Consider the following 19811-nt stretch of genomic DNA (forward strand, 5'->3'; position numbering starts at 1 on the left):
ACATACAAGTTCTGTTGTAAACCTAGTAGTGTCTGTTATAAATCAGGTACAAGCGTCTCATGCCTGTACATCCTAACTATCAGGAGTCTAAGATCTGAAGACCATGGTTCAAGGTCAGACTTGGCAGAAAACTTCACAAGGCTCAACAAAAAGCCAGAAGAGGAGGTATGCCTCAAGGGCTAGAGAGCCCGCCTTGAGCAAAACACAGCAACATGAAAACATAAGGCCCTGAGTTCAAGCCCCAATATACCGGCATAGAAAAAAAAATGAGCTTAGTAGTTCTTCGTGGAAAGACGAATAGAATCCCACAAAGTGGGCTGGGCCAGTTAGGCTATGTTTTGTAGTTGTAAGATTTTGTACAAACCCATGCACTTACAGTATCTAACACTGTTGTAATTACCATATCTATTTTCCTACCCACTGTAAATTGTTTATAGTAGACAGACTTGGCTTTATTTTCATTTCCATGGCATTCAGAGAAAAGGGACCTATGTCTAATTTTCTAGCCCATCTTATAGAGCCGGCATTGTGCTAAGTGGTTGACATGATCATCTCCCATCTTCCCTACACCCCTTAGCAGTGGGTGTGTCTGTCTCCCCATGGAGAAAAGACAGGGCCTGGCAGTCCACTTTCAACCCCCTGTCAACTTTCTGTGGCTCACATAATGTACAGCACATGCAACAAAGACATGTTTGTGCCAGTCAAATCCCCTATGATGGAAAGAGCTGCTCCGGTGATGTCCAACTGTAATCACTGAGACTAAAGCTGCAGCCCATTACCTGAGGTATGACACTTCCTCTCCCCCTCTGTCTTTGCCATGGTAGGTTGGAGGGCTCACTTCTGAAAATGTGAGGTGGGCAGAAGCAGTGCAGAATTTCAAACAGCAGGAAAGGACATTGTGTGGCGACATTCTACTTATCACGGCTTTCATTTCCTACCTTGGCTTCTTCACAAAGAAATACCGGCACAGCCTCATGGATGGAACCTGGCGGCCCTTCCTGAATCAGCTGACAGTATGTATGGCCTGACTGCATGAGATTGTGGGTACCAGTGAGATCACATGACTATCATATTGCAATCTGTGTTCCCCCCATCATCACCACTGCCACCTGTGTCCTTCCACATGCACTGCATTGTTGGCCTCTAGGCTACCAAAAGTGAGACTCTCACCCTTGTTAATGAAGCTCTCCATGGGAAACTTGGCCTAGGGCCAGAAATTGTCTCCTGGCTTTGCTCAAAGCTGTAAAGACATCAATAAATATATAGCTCTGCTCTAGAGTCCAATGTCATTGGAGTAGCCAGGGATGTTCCTCTTCTCTTCTGTTACTGTACCTTGTTACTGGGCCCCAAAGCTGCCTAGTTTATGCCCACAACTCAGAGACACCTTTATAAAGATAATTTCCCTCCCACAAGTCACATGCTTCCTGCATGGCTTATGCCACTTGTTTTCTCCATGTTAATGTTTATCCCCAATTCCTCGTCCCGTGTCTCTCCATTCAAAGTAATAGAATAGGGAATGCTACCTCCTCCTGATTACACATGTCAACCTCAACCTGAATGCTGTGCTCAGAATATCATTGATACTCCCTCAACTCATTCTCATTGCTCTTGACCATTGGACCACAAATATCAGTGCATACAAGAGGTAGAGGAGACATACAAGGACAGGATGCCTTTGGTTCACTGATAGTCCAGCTGACAAGATTAGGTCCCTAATATATAGCTACAGGAAGAACCAGCACACAAAGTTCACCCTATACACTGTGAGATGTATTATATTCCCTCTCCCCTCCAAATCTGCTGAAATGAAGTGAGAATCTTTGAAATGAAACATGCATTTTTTTTCGTAGTGATGGTTAATTTCCCACGAAAGGTCGAATAGCTGATGATTTGCTAAACAGTGGTTTAAAAACTGGTCCAATAACAGGAATCATACAGGGACTGGTTAGCCTATTACTACTATAATGTTACAGGTGCTGTGAGCTCATTGTGTTAACAATGCTAGTTAAACAGTACTTCAGTTCAGCTTTACCGTGTGTGGGGGACAAAGAAATCTTTGAAAGTACAACTGAGGGAGGAGATAAGTTAGTAATTAGCAGGATATTGAGGATTTTTTCTGGCTTTGTATGGGTTCTTAATTATTTTTATCCCACAGCCTCCTTTGGCAGTGTCTTGGTCTGTTTTCCACTTCTGTCACAGAAGACCTGATTGAAAGTAGCCAGACATAACAGGTCATGTTTTGTATGATCTTATTTATATTAAATGTCTAGAATAGAAAAATCCACAGAGACAGAAAATATATTAACAGTTGCCAAAAGTTTGGGGAAGAGGAAAATGGGAAATGAATGAGGAGTATGAAATTCCTTGTCGTGTGTGTGTGTGTGTGTGTGTGTGTGTGTGTGTTATTTCTTTGTTGATTCATTTGTTTGATTTCATTTTACCTTGGGAGATTTATCCATAGCTAGACATGCATGCTAGACAAGCATTCTACCACCTGAGCCATGCCCTCCACTTCTTTTCATTTTGTGTCTGAGACGAGGTTGGTATACTTTTGCCTCACATTTTAGATCCTCCTTCCTGAGCCTCCGTGGATTATAAGTATGTGCCAGTATACCCAGCTTGAGAAGTAGGTAGACCTTCTGGAAGTAGATAGAGCTGAGGGCTGTACAACATAGAGAATAAACTAAATGCCACCAAATAGTGCACCTGAAAGTGGTTCATTTTGTTTTGGCTATTTTCTCTTATTTTGTGAAGTATCTAAGTCATCAATGATAAAGATTGCTTATAGAAGAATTTAGTGAGCTGACAGAAGCCAAAAGAGAAGAAAGGGAAAAGCCTAGCATACCTCAGGAGCCCTGTGGAAACACAGAAGACATGAGTGGTTTTCAGGACTGAAGATTAGTGGCCAGCTTCCTGCAAGCATCAGGCAATGGGACTGCTGGGAGCTGGGGAGTGAGTGCCACTACAAGCAGCCTGACAGTGCAATGTTTGGGGCAGGGAAATGTAAGCTTCCCTAGAGGGTGGCAAGCTGAGGAAATCGATAAGGGACAGCACTGTTTGTGTGGGCTGGCACCCACAGCAGAGAACCCACTAGGCATGTGTTTGGAGAACACACTCAATCCATAGCAATCAATCTGGTAAAACTTCTGAATTCCTGCTCCGATGAATGTTTCTGTGCATACTATTACAGAGAAAACATTATTGGACTACAGTTGTGATCCCAGGACCAGAAACCTCCCAGGGCCGATTTCTTAGAATTTGTAGGAACATACATGAGAATCAGAAATCTAGTGGAGAAATAAATGTGCACGTGACTGAAGGTATGTTAGAGGTTACAGATGAAAATATTTAAAAAAAAAATCTCTATTAGAAACCTGAATTAGGATCCTAGGTAAAAAGCAAAGAGCTGGCCACTTTGACTGAATTTCTGTTGTTGTGCATCCATCCAGAGGGGGGGAAAAAAGACTACCATGACTTTTAACACAACCGGCTTCTAGGTGTAATCACACAGGCAGGAAAGCAGTCATCGGAGTAGAAGTGGATCTTGCTTTGATAAGAGTTATATGAGATAACAAGGCCTGAGCCACTCCCTCTGAGCATGTGTTCCCCCCTTCAGGTTCCCATCCCCATCACCCCAGCCCTGGACCCACTGAGGATGCTGACAGACGATGCCAATGTGGCTGCCTGGCAGAACGAGGGCCTCCCTGCAGACCGCATGTCAGTGGAGAACGCTACCATCCTCACCCACTGTGAGCGCTGGCCGCTCATGGTGGACCCCCAGCTGCAAGGCATCAAGTGGATCAAGAACAAATATGGAGAAGACCTCCGGGTTACCCAGATTGGTCAGAAAGGGTAAGTAGCCAAGAACAAATGCTACAACATTTGCCATTTGTGCAGGGAGGGAAAAACAAATATGAAAGAGCAGATCCTAAGCCCTAGTGGGGTGTGTGTGTGTGTGTGTGTGTGTGTGTGTGTGTGTGTGTGTGTGTGTGTGTGTGTGTATAGAATTGGGAATCATAAAAACAAATTCCTCTTTCAGAGCAAACTTTCTCAAGAAATGAACACATGAAATACATGCTGTGTTTTTATCAATATCTTAGTCACAGAATAATCGAACACTGGCCTTCATCCCAAACTGCTTAAACTGGTTCTTTCTGGATGGCTAAGAGCACTAGAAACAGAAGGCTGTAGGAGTTTTGGGTTTGTCTGTTTGTGCTCAACCTTATATCAATAGTACTTCAAACACTGCCTGATACACGTCATGGGCTTTTCATAAATATATGTTCAGTTAATTCTCTGTTCGTGTCCATTGATTCTTTTTCTGTTGGATTGCTTTTGAGATTTGTTGTGCATTGTTTGGATTCAAGTACTGTACTATATGTAATATGTATAATCTTTTGTCATATGAATGGAAATTTGTTCAAGTCTCTCATTTGCCTTTTCATTTTATTTGGGGGATTTGATATAATACAGTTTATTTTATTGTCGTTTTTATTTGTTCAAATTTAACAGCTGGTTGTTCTTCTACATACCAGTCTTAGAAAAGCTTTTTTTTCTCCAGAAATTATTTAAATCTTTACCTACATTTTTAGCTTTCTATGGATTTTCTTTTTGCACTGAAATTCAATCCCCTTAAATTAAATGAGACTAATTTTCCAGCTGGTTAGTCATTATGCCACCTATTAAATTTTCTATTCTTTCCTCAGTTAATTAGAAATGCCATTTTACAATATTAAAATTCTTTCTTAAACCTTAAACCTTATTATTTTCTATGTATCTGACATATTAACTTTTAACTATTTATTTCTATATTTAGGAACATTTCCTTTTTTTTTCCTTTTTTGTCTGTAATGGGGCTTGAACTTTGGGCCTGGGTACTGTCCCTGAGCTCTCAAAGTTAGTATTCTACCACTTGAGGTACACTTGTTAATTAGAGGTAATAGTCTAATGCCCATGCTGGCTTTGAATTGGAGTCCTCAGATCTCAGCCTCCTGAGTAGCTAGGATTACAGGCATGAACCAATAGTGGCAAGGCTAGGAACATTTTCTGTTGCCTCATCATTGTAAAACAAATAGGGGAAGGAGTTACAAACCAAACAAGAAAGAAAATCCATACTTAATTATTTCAAAACACTAGCAAGTGTTTAGTGTCTGATTTTGATTTCTTTGTATACATCTTATTGTTGAGCTTGTATAAACCATTTCAGTACCAAGCCTGGCATAGGGACATACATCTATTATAATAGCTCCTTAGGAGACAGAAATAGGAGAAACTCTCAGGTGAGGGGAGAGAAATGGGGACAAAAACCATAAGAAGGGGTATCAATGTGTAAGAAGTAATGCACCTACTACCTGGAGAATGTAACTATAACCTCTCTATATATTACCCAGACAATTAAAAAAATAATTTTTTAAAAAAACATAAATAAACTGGGGGCAAGCTCAAGTCTTATAACACTTGCCTAGAAAGTATAAAGCCCTGGGTTCAATCCCTCGTACAGATAAATAGGTAGGTAGGTAGGTAGGTTGGAAGGAAGGAAGGGAGGGAGGAAGAGGGGGGAAATAGATTCAATAGATAGATGGATAGATAGATAGATAGATAGACTTTAAAACAGTACTAGATGAATCCCTTGTCTTCGTTATTGATTTATTTTCTTCATGTTTTCATTTTATTCTTTTAGATTATTTTACTTTAAGATTTAGACAAGTTCTATAAAGGCTGTTGTGATTGAATTGGAATTGTATCAAACTTAAAAATTGATTCAGGGATTTATTAACATGCTTATTAAACACTTTATAATATTGAAATACTAAAGGTAACCTAGATTTTTATGAACATATTGATAAGTAAATTCTGGCATCTAAGTACATTTTATCGGCCATGAAAATTACAACATGAGGAAATGCCTGCCATACATCACATACAAAAGTAGGCAACACATCGGAAGTGTTATGAGTTCAATTATAGGAAAATAAAGTTGAAAAATCTAATACAGTCAGACTTCCCTGGCTTCATGCTTTATATCCTCAGATTCAAGCAGTCATTCAATCAATCACATCTGGGAAAACTCACATTTGTACTGTACATATGTAGACTTTTTTCCTTTTGTCAATACAGAAAAACAACTTACATTGTATTTGGCATTATAAGGAAAAACATGAGAGAATGTATACAAATATTACACCATTTTATACAAGGGACTTAACCAGATGGGGGATCCATGGAGGCCTAGAATGAATTCTCTATTGTTTCCAAAAGATTACTGAATATCAAACAGACACAGTAAAATCTAAATTGGGGTTTTGTTTTGTTGGTTGGTTTTTTGGTTGGTCTTGGGACTTGAACTTGGGGCCTAGGCTCTGTCCCTGAGTTTGTTTGTTTAAGGCTAGTGCTCCACCACTTTTGAGCCATAGTGCCACTTCTGATTTCTGGATGGTTAGTTGGAGATAAGAGTCTCACATACTTTCCTGCCTGGCCTGGTTTTGAACCATGATCCTCAGATCTCAGCCCCCTGAGTAGCTAGGATTACAGGCATGAGCTACCAGTACCTGGCTAAAATCTACACTGTTAATAGCAATAGAAGGATTACAGGCTTATTTTTTACTTCTTTTTTAAAATTCTTATCCTTAAGTAGTTGTATAAAGGAGTCTCAACTGAACATGTCTATTCCTAAGTATGATGTATCTGATCACTATCACCCCTTCCATCACCCTCCTCAATATATTATGGGTTCATTTTCCTAATTCCTTTTTATATTCAATTTCTCCTCATTTCTAAAAATGTATGGAATCACATAAATTCCACTTGAAATAGAGAAAAGTATAGTCACTAAAGACATTTCTAATATCTTCTAATGCCTCCAAATTTCCCACTGTGCCGGGGTTCCCTTGTTAAATTGCTTCCAAACCCAGCCTTCCCACAGACTCACACTACCTGCACTTGCTTCCCCAGCTACCTTCAGATCCTAGAGTGTGCCCTGGAGGCTGGAGATGTGGTGCTGATTGAAAATCTAGAGGAATCCATCGATCCTGTGCTTGGACCTCTGCTTGGGAGAGAAGTTATTAAGAAAGGACGGTAAGATTCCAATATGTGTCTGCCCCATTGTGAGGCCCCAGATACGGGCATTTTACTTATTTTAGTTTTATTAATTTTTTAAAAAATCATTATTTATTATTTAAATTATAATAAAGTACAAATACAAAAAAGTTACAATTCCATAAGTCATGCCTTTTGACTAATGCCACCTTTTCCATCATTCTCCCCCATCTTTTCCATTTCATTTTTCTTGTTAATTTGTCTTTATCCTAGGACATAGGATGAGAAAGGTCACTTTGGGACATGCCCTTCTCCCTGTGTATTGTCCATTCTAATCTTGGCTCCATTCCATTTCTATACCATGTACACTGAATAGATTGATTACATTTGCTCATCCTTCTCCCCTCTATTTTGCTGGCTTTTAACATATTTAATGTCCATTGGTATTATCTTATGATTTGTAATACATTTGAATCTATAGCTGGATTAATGTGATGACATTAAAAAATTGTTTATCATTATCTTTTCTTATTTTTTTGCTCTCTAGTCCTCTCCTCTTTTTTGTGAATTTTTTCTTACCCCCTTTTGTCACTGTTTATTATTTCGGTACCCTTTGTAAGGTAAGTTTGTCTGATTTGGAGATGGGAAGGGGAATCACAGACACTGTGAAACAAAAGACAAAGCCTGAACCAATGCAACAGTGATACTCACAAGACACTCTCACCAGACCTGGACCCCCCCCTCGCCACACACACATGCACACACACAGTGGCATCATTAATCCTTTCCCAGGGCAGTGATCTCATGATCTCCCCCCAGGTGCCACCTCTCTGCCATCTCAGTACTATCACACTGGAGACTAAGTGCCCACCACATGAAGCTTTGGGGAACTACACCATATCTGAGCTACAGCAGAAGTCTCACTGCCTGCCTGCGCCCTAATTGCCTTCATGACCTTCGGTCATGCTCACTTGTACTTTTCATTGTTCCCCCACATTGAGGTCATTCAGCCATGAAGAAAGAAAGAAACCCTACTATAGGTAGCCTGGGAACACATTTTTTTGTCTACTAGAAGATACCCCTTCCTCCAAACACTTCACTGCCATCTACTGGAACATCTTCTTAGTCTCCTAATCCATATTGATCACAATGGGCATGGGCTGTCTCTAGAGTTTCGCAGAGCAAAATCAAACATGGTGGCCAAGGAAGAAAGTCTACACACATTGATACCACTCAGCGCTCATCAGGACAAAGAAGGATCCTAGGGTGCACAATGGATATGTTTAGAGAAAAAATCCATCCAAATATGGCAATGCTATTGGTCATGATCTTGAAAACAAAAAGACTTCAAATTCTAACCCTGACCAATTCCCACAGGAAGGCACCCCATTGTCACATGACCCTTTACGTTCTAGATTTATTAAAATTGGAGACAAAGAGTGTGAATACAATCCCAAGTTCCGGCTCATCCTTCATACCAAGTTGGCCAACCCTCATTACCAGCCTGAACTACAGGCCCAGGCCACCCTGATTAACTTTACAGTGACCAGAGATGGACTGGAGGACCAGCTACTAGCTGCTGTTGTGAGCATGGAGAGGCCAGACCTGGAGCAGCTGAAGGTATGTTGGATGTTTGCTGAGGAAGGAAGGAACGAAGGGAGGAAAGGACAAAAAGAGGAGGATGGATTGATTTCTCTGTCTATAGAGCATCCTACTCTGAAAACTGGGCGGGGGTCTGGGTTGTGGGGGGGGAAGGTTCCCTAGACCTAAGCATGGTGAGAGATCCAACTGCATCGAATAACCCAGGAACACCTCTGAGAAAGAAGCTGTAGAGAGCTGAAGGATAAAAGCTAGGAGACTACCTGGGAAAGCAGATTCTTGTCACAAGAGCAAAGCCACATGCTCAAATGTAGCCAACATCCCCAACAGAATGGAATTACATTCTGTAAGGACAAGAAATGAGCCCAGTCCTATTCAGGTCATGTCTTAGTCACCTCTAGATATCATATGGCAATCTCATAGTCTGGTGGTTTACCTCCACAGTTCCAGAGGTAATGACGTCAAGGTACCCGCACAGTTGACTTCTGGCAAGGCTTCACACCTTGGCCTGCTCACATGACCTCTTCTCATTTATGCCCAGTGGCTCTAAGAAGAGCCCTAATCCCATCAGACCGTTCAGTACAGATGCATTTTTTTAATGATTTTCAGTGTGATGCTGAGCAACTGTACAGAACCAGTGGATACCAAGGGCAACCAAGTATGGTTCAACTGGGGTTTAAGATCTTTTGCCTGTCTCTTCCACTTATTTCTTTGCTCACAGCCTGAAGTACTCTGCTATTTACCTCCAGTTTACTTTGTCTACAGGGAGAAACTCTGGCCCCCAGGGACACTGATTTGACTAAACATTAAACCTGTCTTGAAAGTAAGACGTTCTGATCCCCTCTTCCTTGGTATTTGCAGTCAGAGCTCACAAAGCAGCAGAATGGATTCAAAATTACACTGAAAACATTAGAAGACAACCTACTGTCTCGCCTCTCCTCAGCATCCGGGAACTTCCTGGGTGAAACAGCTTTAGTGGAGAACCTGGAGATCACAAAGCAGACAGCCGGGGAGGTGGAAGTGAAGGTACCAGTGCTTGGGTGAATCTGGGAGGTGACAGAAGTAGGCCCACCTACCATTTTCTCTGCTCTAGACTTTACGAAAGGACAGAAAGAAGTCTGAGTTTCTATCCTTTCTAAGAAGTCCAGTTAGGCAGGATTCTGGGATGACTACCTCTTGTCATCCACTCTCTGGAAAGTGCTTTAGACATCTCAATTCCACACATGAATAATGAACGCTAGGGTCTGTGTGGGTCCTTGCTTGCTGTACAGGAGATGCTGAAAATCTGGGAGAGTTAGTGGAATTGCCCTGAGGCTAAGCAATCACACCAATGCAGGTGGGATTTCATCCCATTTCCAGTGGGAAAGCCCACTGAACTGATAAAAATTTAATAAAAAAATCTAAGGCCAGGCACCAGTGGCTCACACCTATAATCCCAGCTACTCAGGCGGCTAATATCTGAGGATCATGGTTTAAAGTCAGCCCAGGCACCAAAGTCCATGAGACTCTTATCTCCAATTAACCTCTAGAAAATAGGAAATGGGGCTTGGCTCAAGGGTATGGCAGTAGCCTTGAGCTGAAGAGCCCAGGGTCAGCAACCAGGCCCAGAGTTCAAGTCCCACAACTGACAAAAAAAAAAAGAAAACTGACAAGTCTGATTTTACTATTTATTTATTTATTCATTCATTCATTTATTCATTTGTTCATTTATTTGAAATAGACTTATATTGGCTAGGCTGGTGCTCTACCACTTGAGCCATCCCTCCAGCCCTGCTTTTTTTTCCTGGTTCTTTGGAGGTGGAATCTGGTGAACTTGGATTCCCAGACTGGCCTCAATCAAACCAGGATCATTCAGATCCCAGCCTCTCTGAATGGCTCGGATTAACAAGTGTAAACACAAAGCATCTGGCTACAAATCTCATTGCAAGGAGAAAACTTGAATCACTTTCCAGGTAATCTCAGCCCCCAATAGCTGAGAAGCAATTGGACCTTTAGTTTCTTTATTTTCCAGTGTTTGGGAGGCTTTTATTCCCTCCCTCATTGAACTAGGAGACACTTCGATGAGGAAGGAGTCCAGCCCCTCACCTTTTTCCCAACAGGCTACCAAGCCAATTCAGTCCTTCTGGATCTCAGCCCCACACTCTCAGAACTAATGTGACACTGATTCTGATTAGGATATTGCACAGCTATAACAGTGTCTGGGAACTATTATGTGATACTACTTATGTGATACTGTGGAATCAAACCCAGGGCTTTATGCATGCTAGGCAAGCACTCTACCACTAAGCTGCATTCCCAACCCATCTCTCATTAATTTGGAAAAGAGGACAGTCCAGTCTGGATTCCATTCAATAACTGCTCCAAGTTTTATCTGTGACCTCTGTGTCTGCAGAGTGAGGCATGTGAGTTTGTAAAATAGCTGCTTTAGAGAGCCCACTGCCCTGGACCAGAGAGACCCCATTCACACTGAGGGAGTGTGTCAAAGGGTGTGACCAGCCATGATCATCTCTACCAACCACAATTCCATTCTCTTATTCAAAGAAATCAAGTTTTTGGCTTTCCACAAGTGCATCAAAACAACTTGCTGTGCCTGACTTGTTTCAGTTCACACGATATCCTAGGCTTTGGTATACTTTGACACAAAAGACAGAATTGTATTCTTTCTTTCCATTGCATAATGTTCTGTTTTATATGTGTGTGTGTGTGTGTGTGTGTGTGTATACAGCATATTTTTCCTTGTCCATAGATACCTTGGCTGATTCCATAGCTTAACTGTTATGAATAATATTGTAGTAACTTTAGGGGGTAATAGCATATATATCTAGAAGTGGGATTGCTGAACTACATAGTACATGTGTGTGCACGTGTATGTGCATGTGTGCATGTCTGTCTGTGTCTGTGTTGATACCAGGACTTGAACTCAGGACCTTGCACTCTTCACTCAGCTTTCTTGCTCTACCGCTTGAACCTCCAATGTGACGTTTTGCTGGATAATTGGAGACTTTTCTGATCATGCTAACCTCAAACCATGGTTCTCCAGACCTCAGCCTCTTGAGCAGCTAGGAACACAGACATGAGCCACTGACACTCAGATCACCTTAGTTTTCTCTGTACTGTTCCCCATGGTGCAGTCATTTTCATTCTCATCAACAGTGTCTAAGAGGTCCCTTTTCTCCACCACTCTTGACGGGAGTTACTCTTTCTTTTTGAAAATAGCTATCTAAATGGGATTTTTTTCTAATTTATTGATTTTTTTCCTTGGCCCTCTTCTCTTGTCCTTTGCTAATTTTAAAACTATTCACTCTTTTATTTTATTGATTATTCTTCTTTTCATTTATACATAAAACTGTGTTTCATTTTACATATGTAACTTTAATATAATTTTAATGAAGCCTAAAATTAAGCAATATATCCAGCTTCTTCCAAAACAATGTAAAGAGTTTAGAGAAACTCGCTAGTTTAGCGGAGCACTTTTTCACATCTTCTGTTATTATTTCTAATATATCTTATGGCTTGTTATTATTGTTGAGAATCCACTCTCAGTCTAATTGCAATCCTTTTAAAGTACTTTGTTCTTTCTAGCTCTTTCTAATATTTTCTCTTCATTGATCGGAAATTTCACTAAATAATGAGCATGCATTTTTCACGTATGCTAGTATATGATGTTTCTTCTCAAAAATATCTCTGATTTTGGATTTAGGATGATTATTAACTATTATAATTTTATTTTTTTTGCCAGTCCTGGGCTTGAGCTCAGTGCCTGAGCACTGTCCTTGGACTTTCTCAAGGCTAGAGCTCTACCACTTGAGCCTCAGCACCACTTCCGGCTTTATTCTATGTATGTGGTACCAAGGAATCGAACCCGGGTCTTCATGCATGGTAGGCAAGCACTTTAACCACTAGGCCAAACTCCCAGCCCAACTATTATAATTTTAAACACTGTCTTCCCTCTGTCTATTCTCTACTTATTTCTGTTAAATGTATTTAAATGTTCTCATCCCATCTTCCAAGTCTCACAAACTGTGACATTCTAGGTTTCTTCCTTTCTGAGCTGCTTTTGTAATGATTTCCTCGGATCTCTCCAGTAGCATATTCTCTTTTCAACTCTATCATCTAACCCATATATAATTGTTCATTCAAATAACTGTACTTTATGTTTTGTAAGTTTTAGTTAGCTCCATTTTAAATCGGCCAACTTCTCTTGATAATGTCATATTGTATGCTTACTTTTCTATTTATTGCTCTTAAGCATACTTATTTAGTGGTTACTCTGAGATTCTTCAGTCATCTTAGTACTTAAGATGCTAATTCTTCTGGAGTTAGGGGAATTTTTTAGAGAGTTTTGGCCATTCACTTTTTCCATATTTTTTATTGTAATTAATAGAAGGGTTACATTATATTCACCAGATAGAAGGTGCATTACTTCACAAACATTGATACCCTTTCTCATGTCTAAGTCCTCATTTCCCTCCCCCCACCCTCGCCCCTCATTTTGGTTTCCCCCCTTTCCTATCCAATTTCAAATAACCAATCAAGCATATATACATATATCAGATAACAAGGTGAAATACTGTAACAATATGAGATAACCAAGGGACAGCAAAAGAGATAAGAGATAGCATAGTACATTAAGGACAACAATCACTCATTATATGGCTTTTGTCTCTATATCCTGGAGGTCCTTTCATTTAGCGTCATACTATATGGCCTTATATATCTGCTCTATGGTAAATCTATGCTAGGAGAGTCCAAGATTTCTACTGATTATGACAGATGAGGGGAAACCATTGAGTCTATGTTCCTTTGAGTCTGGCTTACTTCACTTAATATGATTTTTTCTAAGTCTTTCCATTTCCTTACAAATGGGGCGATGTGGTTCTTTCTGAGAGCAGCATAGAATTCCATTGTATATAAATACCACATCTTGTTGATCCACTCATCAACTGAGGGGCATCTGGGTTGGTTCCATATCTTTTCTATGGTACATAGTGCTACAGTGTACATTGTTGTGCTAGTGGATTTAGTATGTTCTTGTTTCTGGACGATTGGGCAAATACCTAGTGGTGGAATTGCTGGGTCATAGGGGAACTCTATGTTTAGATTTTGAGGAACCACCATTCTGCTTTCCATAGTGGATGAATGAGTTTGCACTCCCACCAACAGTGTAGTAGTGATCCCTCCTGGCCACATCCCCTCCAGCATCTGTTGTTATTAGATTTCTTGATCAGGCCATTCATTTTTTATTTGATTTGTTTTACACTACTTGAGACAGAGTCTTGCTATGTATGTCAGGCTAGCCTCATACACACCTTCCTTCTGTCCTAAGTGTTGAGTGGAGAGGCCTTCTAATTATCCCTTTCAGTAACACTTCTTCCTGTGGATTGTAGCTGTTTATTTTGAGAACATCTTCGATGATTAGCACTACATTTCCTCTGGGACTCTCAAGAGTAGTATTACTCTATATTTAGTCTAAAGTTTGTAACTATTAGCATATTATTACACAAACCCATCTTCCTGAGGTTTAGGTGTCTTTGCTTATTTTTATCTGTGATAAAGTTTTCTAATAGAAACAATATCCCATTGCAGAATTGTTTGTGTGTATGAATTAACATATCAACTAGTTCTCAAAAATTAAGAATCAACAGTGGCTATAGGTTAATAGTAGAAGACTTACACAGAATAGACAAGGCTCTGATGTCAGTCCCCAACAACATTAGAAAGAGAGAGAGGGAGAGGAAGAGAGAGTTGGGATGTAGTTCTAGTGATAGAGTGCTTGCCTGCAAGTGCAGAGCCCTGAGTTCAAACTCCAAGAACACACAAGAAAGGAATTAAGGAAAGAAGGAAGATAGGAAGGAAGGAAGGAAGGAAGGAAGGAAGGAAGGAAGGAAGGAAGGAAGGAAGGAAGATAGGAAGGAAGGAAAAAGGGAGGAAAAGAGGGAAGGAGGGAGAGAGGGAGGGAGGAAGGGAGGGAGAAACTTGGCAAATTAGTTCAAGTTCATTTTGATATCCAGAAGTGAGCAATCTTTTTCCCTTCAAGTTCTCTTTGGAAATAACTACAGTGGCCTGTCAAGTGTTCAGCCATTACTATTACATCCCATACACAGAATCATACCCACTCACAAAGAGAAGCCAAGCTGATTCTTCGGAAACCCTGGTTGATTTTAACAGTGTGGTACTCCTTATTTTCCCAACAGGTACAGGAAGCCAAGGTGACCGAAGTGAAAATCAATGAGGCCCGAGAACATTATCGGCCAGCAGCTGCCCGTGCCTCTCTGCTCTACTTCATCATGAATGACCTCAGCAAGATCCACCCAATGTACCAATTCTCCCTCAAGGTGACTCAAACCTAAAGCTTTTCACATAATCACAATCAAGCAGCATAATAATATTCCATTCGTGTTCCATGAGAACTTCTTTATGTACTTTAGTAGTTGTGGCTAGTCTTTAGGATCAAAGCCAGGAAAGCAGCTACATAGGTGCAGACTTGTGCTTTTGTCCTTATCTCTGATTGGCGCACACATAGTTCATTGGAAGAGAAAGTAATGCTACAACAAGTCCTGGCTCCCTCATTCCCTTAGCATGTTAGAAATGGTAGCTACTTGGCATATCAGGTGGGTGAAAGACATTACCTTAGAAATATAACTAGTGATCCCTGCCTCCAGAGAACTAAAATTATAACAGAGAAAATCAAATCTGTGCATGGCTTGTATTGATGAACGACCATGGTGATCATAACAGGCCAACTTTAAATTATTTTTTATTATCCCCAAAGATACTGCTTTACAGTTGTTGAAATAGCCCCCAAACTGAAGCTGTTAGCAAAGTGTAAGTGCTGGATAAATTTATCGGACTCATGAAAAAATAAAGACCTATAAATTTTAAGCAAGTCTACAAAGAGCATCTTATCCCCAATGCATTCATAAAAAGACCATAATTAGGGAGGCATTCAGAGGTGAGGGAGTGTTTTTCTGAATAGCTTCATTGGTTTGACCCAACAGAAAGATCACATACATATACAAACAGAAAGGAAAAGGAGCACATTTGCATGTAAACAACCAGAGATGTCATACACATCTACACATTCATACACATACACACACACACACACACACACACACACACACACACACACACACACACAACCCTCAGATCTGTTTCCAGCTAAACCACATCCACGAAATCCTACATGTGAGATGAGGAGCTGATTTAACTGGAGATGGCAATTCATTGCTGCCCATCCGGCTTCTGTAAGCCGAAGTCTCTGCAGACAGAATGAACTATGGTTATAGTAATTGATGTGTTTGAAAGAAACTCAATGCCTAGCCCTGCAGGCAGGTCATGGAAACACATGAAAAAATTAAAAGGTATTAAAAGGCCAGAACAAAGGTTCATATCAACCTAAGAACTGCTGGAACATCCATCTCTCTAGTTTCAAGTGTAATTGAACTTGGCTATCTGTATCCATCAGAAGCCTACCACAATAACTCTTTCTGAAAATATGAAATAAATTGGAAGCCATGAAAATACGTGTTCAAAATAAATTGTAAGAGTTGGGCTCTGGCAGCTGAAGCCTGTAACCTTAGCTATAAAGAGGCTGAGGCCAGCCCAATAAGAAATGTGGACAGAAACTTCATTTCTATTCACTAGCAAAAAGCTGGGTTGGAGGTATGTGCACATCAGACCTGAGCAAGCAAGTTGAATGAGCATGAGGACTCTGAGTTCAAGCCCCAATACTGGCCAAAAAAAAAAAAAAATACACCGGGCCAGGAGTTTGGCCTAGTGGTAGAGTGCTTGCCTAGCATGTGTGAAGACCCAGATTCGATTCCTCAGTACCACTGACAGAAAAAAGCTGGAAATGGTGCTGAGGCTCAAGTGGTAGAGCTCTAGCCTTGAGAAAGTCCAAGGACAAGGCTCAAGCCCTGAGCTCAAGCCCAAGACTGGCAAAAAAAAAAAAGAATACATAACTAAAGGGTAAGGCACCCTGAAACAATAACATTCGGATACAGAAAGCCCTGGAAGACTAGTTTAATTGGGGACACCATATTGTCAAGGACAACTGTTCACTGAGAGCAGATTTTAAATTATTGCACAATAAGCAGCCAAGGAAAGTGTCTTCAGAAATACAAAAACAACAATGCACTTAGAGGTTTTCTGTAATTTGGAAAGAAAAAAATATGGCCATGGAATTTTCACAGTCTTGACTTTTATCAGGAGGGATTTTATAGCTCCCATATCTGGCAAAGGAATGAGGGAAGGTCTCAAATTATGGAAACCACAGATAGGCCAGTATGCCAGGAGGCACACGTCCCAGCTTTCCAAGTTCCAAGTATTCTGTAGAAGAATCTATCGAATGTGTATATTTGCTTCCATACAAGTGAAAACTCTTTAATATCCAGGTTTTGGTTGAACTTGGAAGTTCCCAGTATGGTTAAAATTACTTTGAGACTCAGTCAAAAGCCAGGAGAATGTTAATAAGATACACACACACACACACACACACACACACACACACACACACACACACACACACACACGGTGATATGGTACCATGAATGAAGCCTAGCTGAGTCTCACACTTGTTGAAGGAAAGGCCAGCTTCTCTCACTGCAGACAGGTGTCCTGGAGGAATCTCGTTTCTCTAAGATTAGAGAGAAACGCATCAGAGACGCAGAAGCAAGTACAACACAGTATTCTGTGTTCAAATAAGAGGTCCAAGATACTGCTGATCCCTTTGATTCTTCAGAAGGCTTTTCACATACTGTAGTGGTTAGCAACTTGAAAAACAAATAGGACCGGTGGTGTGGTGTAGTGGTGAAACATTTGCCTAGCATGCATGAGACTCTGAATTCCATACCTAGAACAACAAAAAAAGGGTGGGGGGAGGTATTAACACTATAGAAAGATGTTGAACACTGGAGGTTTATGCCTGTAATCTTAGCTGTGCAGGAAGCTGAGATCTGAGGACTGCAGTGTAAAGCCAGATGGAGCAGGAAAGTCTGTGAGACTTTTATCTCCAATAAATTACCAAAAAGCCAGAAATGAAGCTGTGGTTCAAGAGGTAGAGAACAAGCCTTGAGCAAAGGAGCTCAGGAACAGTATTCACATTGAATTCAAGTCTCAGGACTGAACTGGAAAAGAGAGAGAGAGAGAGAGAGAGAGAGAGAGAGAGAGAGAGAGAGAGAGAGAGAGAGAGAGAGAGAGAGAGAGAGAGAGAGAGAGAGAGAGAGATTTCATCTATTTTCCAATATCTGAGCAGGAATTAAACTCTTGCTCCCCAGGTGGCCACAAGCCTTGTGGGTTATAAAAATCCCCACCCTTCCCTCTTCGGTCTCCTGAAGGTATTTGAGTTTAAATCCCTTGGTCCTAAGCATCCTTCATATTTTCCCTAAACTCTTAGGATTTGAGTAGAACATAATCGAACCTTTCACTCAACAAATATTTTTCAGTTCCTACTCTATGTGAAGGCTTAAACTAGACTCTGGAAAATGTAAGAAAGGGATTAAAGCCTGGGCCTGCCTCCTCGTGCTTTTGCTAATTTTCATGGAAGTAAAAGAAAAAATAAATTCTTAGTATCAGACAGTGTGTTTAGACCCTAAAATTTCTATCCTAGAGGAAAGCTTTGTATCAGCAACCAGACTACGTGGCAGGAAAGTCTTAGAGGAAGCCCTGGAAACAAGCCCAGCATCCACACCTACACTGTTCTCACTCAAAAGGAAGCGATTGTTTTGTTTTGTTTTTTAAGATGGAAAAGGAAAACAGCCAAAATAGTGTAAAAAAATGCTAAAATCCAGGGTTTTTTAATTTTTTTTAAATTTTGTTTGGCATTTTGAATTATTATATTCAAGCTTATAACGCAAGCTTCTTTATTGATCAGTGTCATTTCAATAAAGATTCATTTTTTAGAGGAAAGACAGCAACCACCTGGACACCACTGTCCATTCCATTGTGGTAAGCTTGTTCTCTAAGAAGCTTCCTGCGCTTCTCTGTGAGGTCTTTGGGGTAAGCTATTATTACATCTAAAATCTTTCAAGTAAAGGTAGACATCACAATGAATCAGGTTGAACTTAGGCAGGAGATGTGCTGAGCACATCAAAAATTAAGAGTTAGAAAGGACAAGAAGAGCGACTCCCACAGCTTGGTTAACACAGTGGTGTGACCTTAGCTACTTTGCCACCTGCTGCTGCATGTTCTGGGCCTGCTATCAACAGCATCTGAAATGAAGATCATTATTTCCTGACCCCAACATCTTATGATGCTGGAGGTTGTGTTTGTTGTTGTTGGTCCAGGCACCAATAAGTGGCCCTAGTGTATGCATATCCTGGGGAAATGTGACCACATATACCTTTCTGTAGGAGAATTTCATGGTGAATGGAAGAACCCAAATTTCACAGTGGTATGACTTCATTGAGAAGTATGTTAAAGAAAAAAATTAGAATGCTATGACAATAGCCATCGGTCTATATGAGAATGAAATGGATCAAACAGTGGTTGTCCGGCACTTTGAAAAATAAATTCTCAATTGATGGGTTTCCAGGACAACTTTCAAGGTTGGGAGATGAGCATGGATGAAAAAGTAGATTTTTTTCACTATAATCATGAGATCTGTACTGAACAACGAGAGGAAGGAGTGCTTAGCCATAGAGTGACGATGAAATGGCAAAGAAAAGCAAATTCAGACCTTTATTCAGTCAACAAAGCCAGTTATTGGCTTCTGTGAAGAAATGGGGAAAGTCAAGAAAATAAGTGTTTCAAAATCTGGTGATGGGGCCGGGAGTTTGGCTTAGTGGTAGAGTGCTTGCCTAGCATGCACGAAGACCCGGGTTCGATTCCTCGGTACCACATACATAGAAAAAAGCCGGAAGTGGTGCTGAGGCTCAAGTGGTAGAGCTCTAGCCTTGAGAAAGTCCAAGGACAGTGCTCAGGCCCCGAGCTGAAGCCCACAACTGGCAAAAAAAAATCTGGTGATATACTGAAGAATTTTGACCAAAAAAAGCTGAAATCATGCTTGGATACTATGGTCTGCTGTTCATTCATAAAAATGCCAGTCATAAAAAAGAATAGAGAGTGAATCCCTAGGTTTAGTTTTATTTAGTTATCATGGACCTAATAAAGAAACTATTTTGGCTCACTGTCTTTGGGTTCTCTCTGGTGATCTTGCTGGCAAAGTCCTGAAATAG

General features: G+C 40.6%; 1 protein-coding gene across 1 annotated transcript in view; it reads left to right on the forward strand.

The window, feature by feature from the left end:
* Dnah9 (dynein axonemal heavy chain 9) overlaps positions 1 to 19811 on the forward strand; it is a 306051-nt gene that overhangs the window by 230157 nt on the left and 56083 nt on the right. Inside the window, exons 52-57 of the mRNA XM_090349542.1 lie at positions 825 to 1013; positions 3617 to 3852; positions 6952 to 7074; positions 8451 to 8655; positions 9496 to 9660; positions 14829 to 14969. Of these exons, the coding sequence (XP_090205668.1) occupies positions 825 to 1013; positions 3617 to 3852; positions 6952 to 7074; positions 8451 to 8655; positions 9496 to 9660; positions 14829 to 14969 (1059 nt within the window). The remainder of the gene's footprint in view (positions 1 to 824; positions 1014 to 3616; positions 3853 to 6951; positions 7075 to 8450; positions 8656 to 9495; positions 9661 to 14828; positions 14970 to 19811) is intronic.

Source organism: Megascapheus bottae, chromosome 17 (genome assembly GCF_031878675.1).
Source record: "Megascapheus bottae isolate mThoBot1 chromosome 17, mThoBot2.hap1, whole genome shotgun sequence".
In the NCBI taxonomy this organism is placed as follows: Eukaryota; Metazoa; Chordata; class Mammalia; order Rodentia; family Geomyidae; genus Megascapheus; species Megascapheus bottae.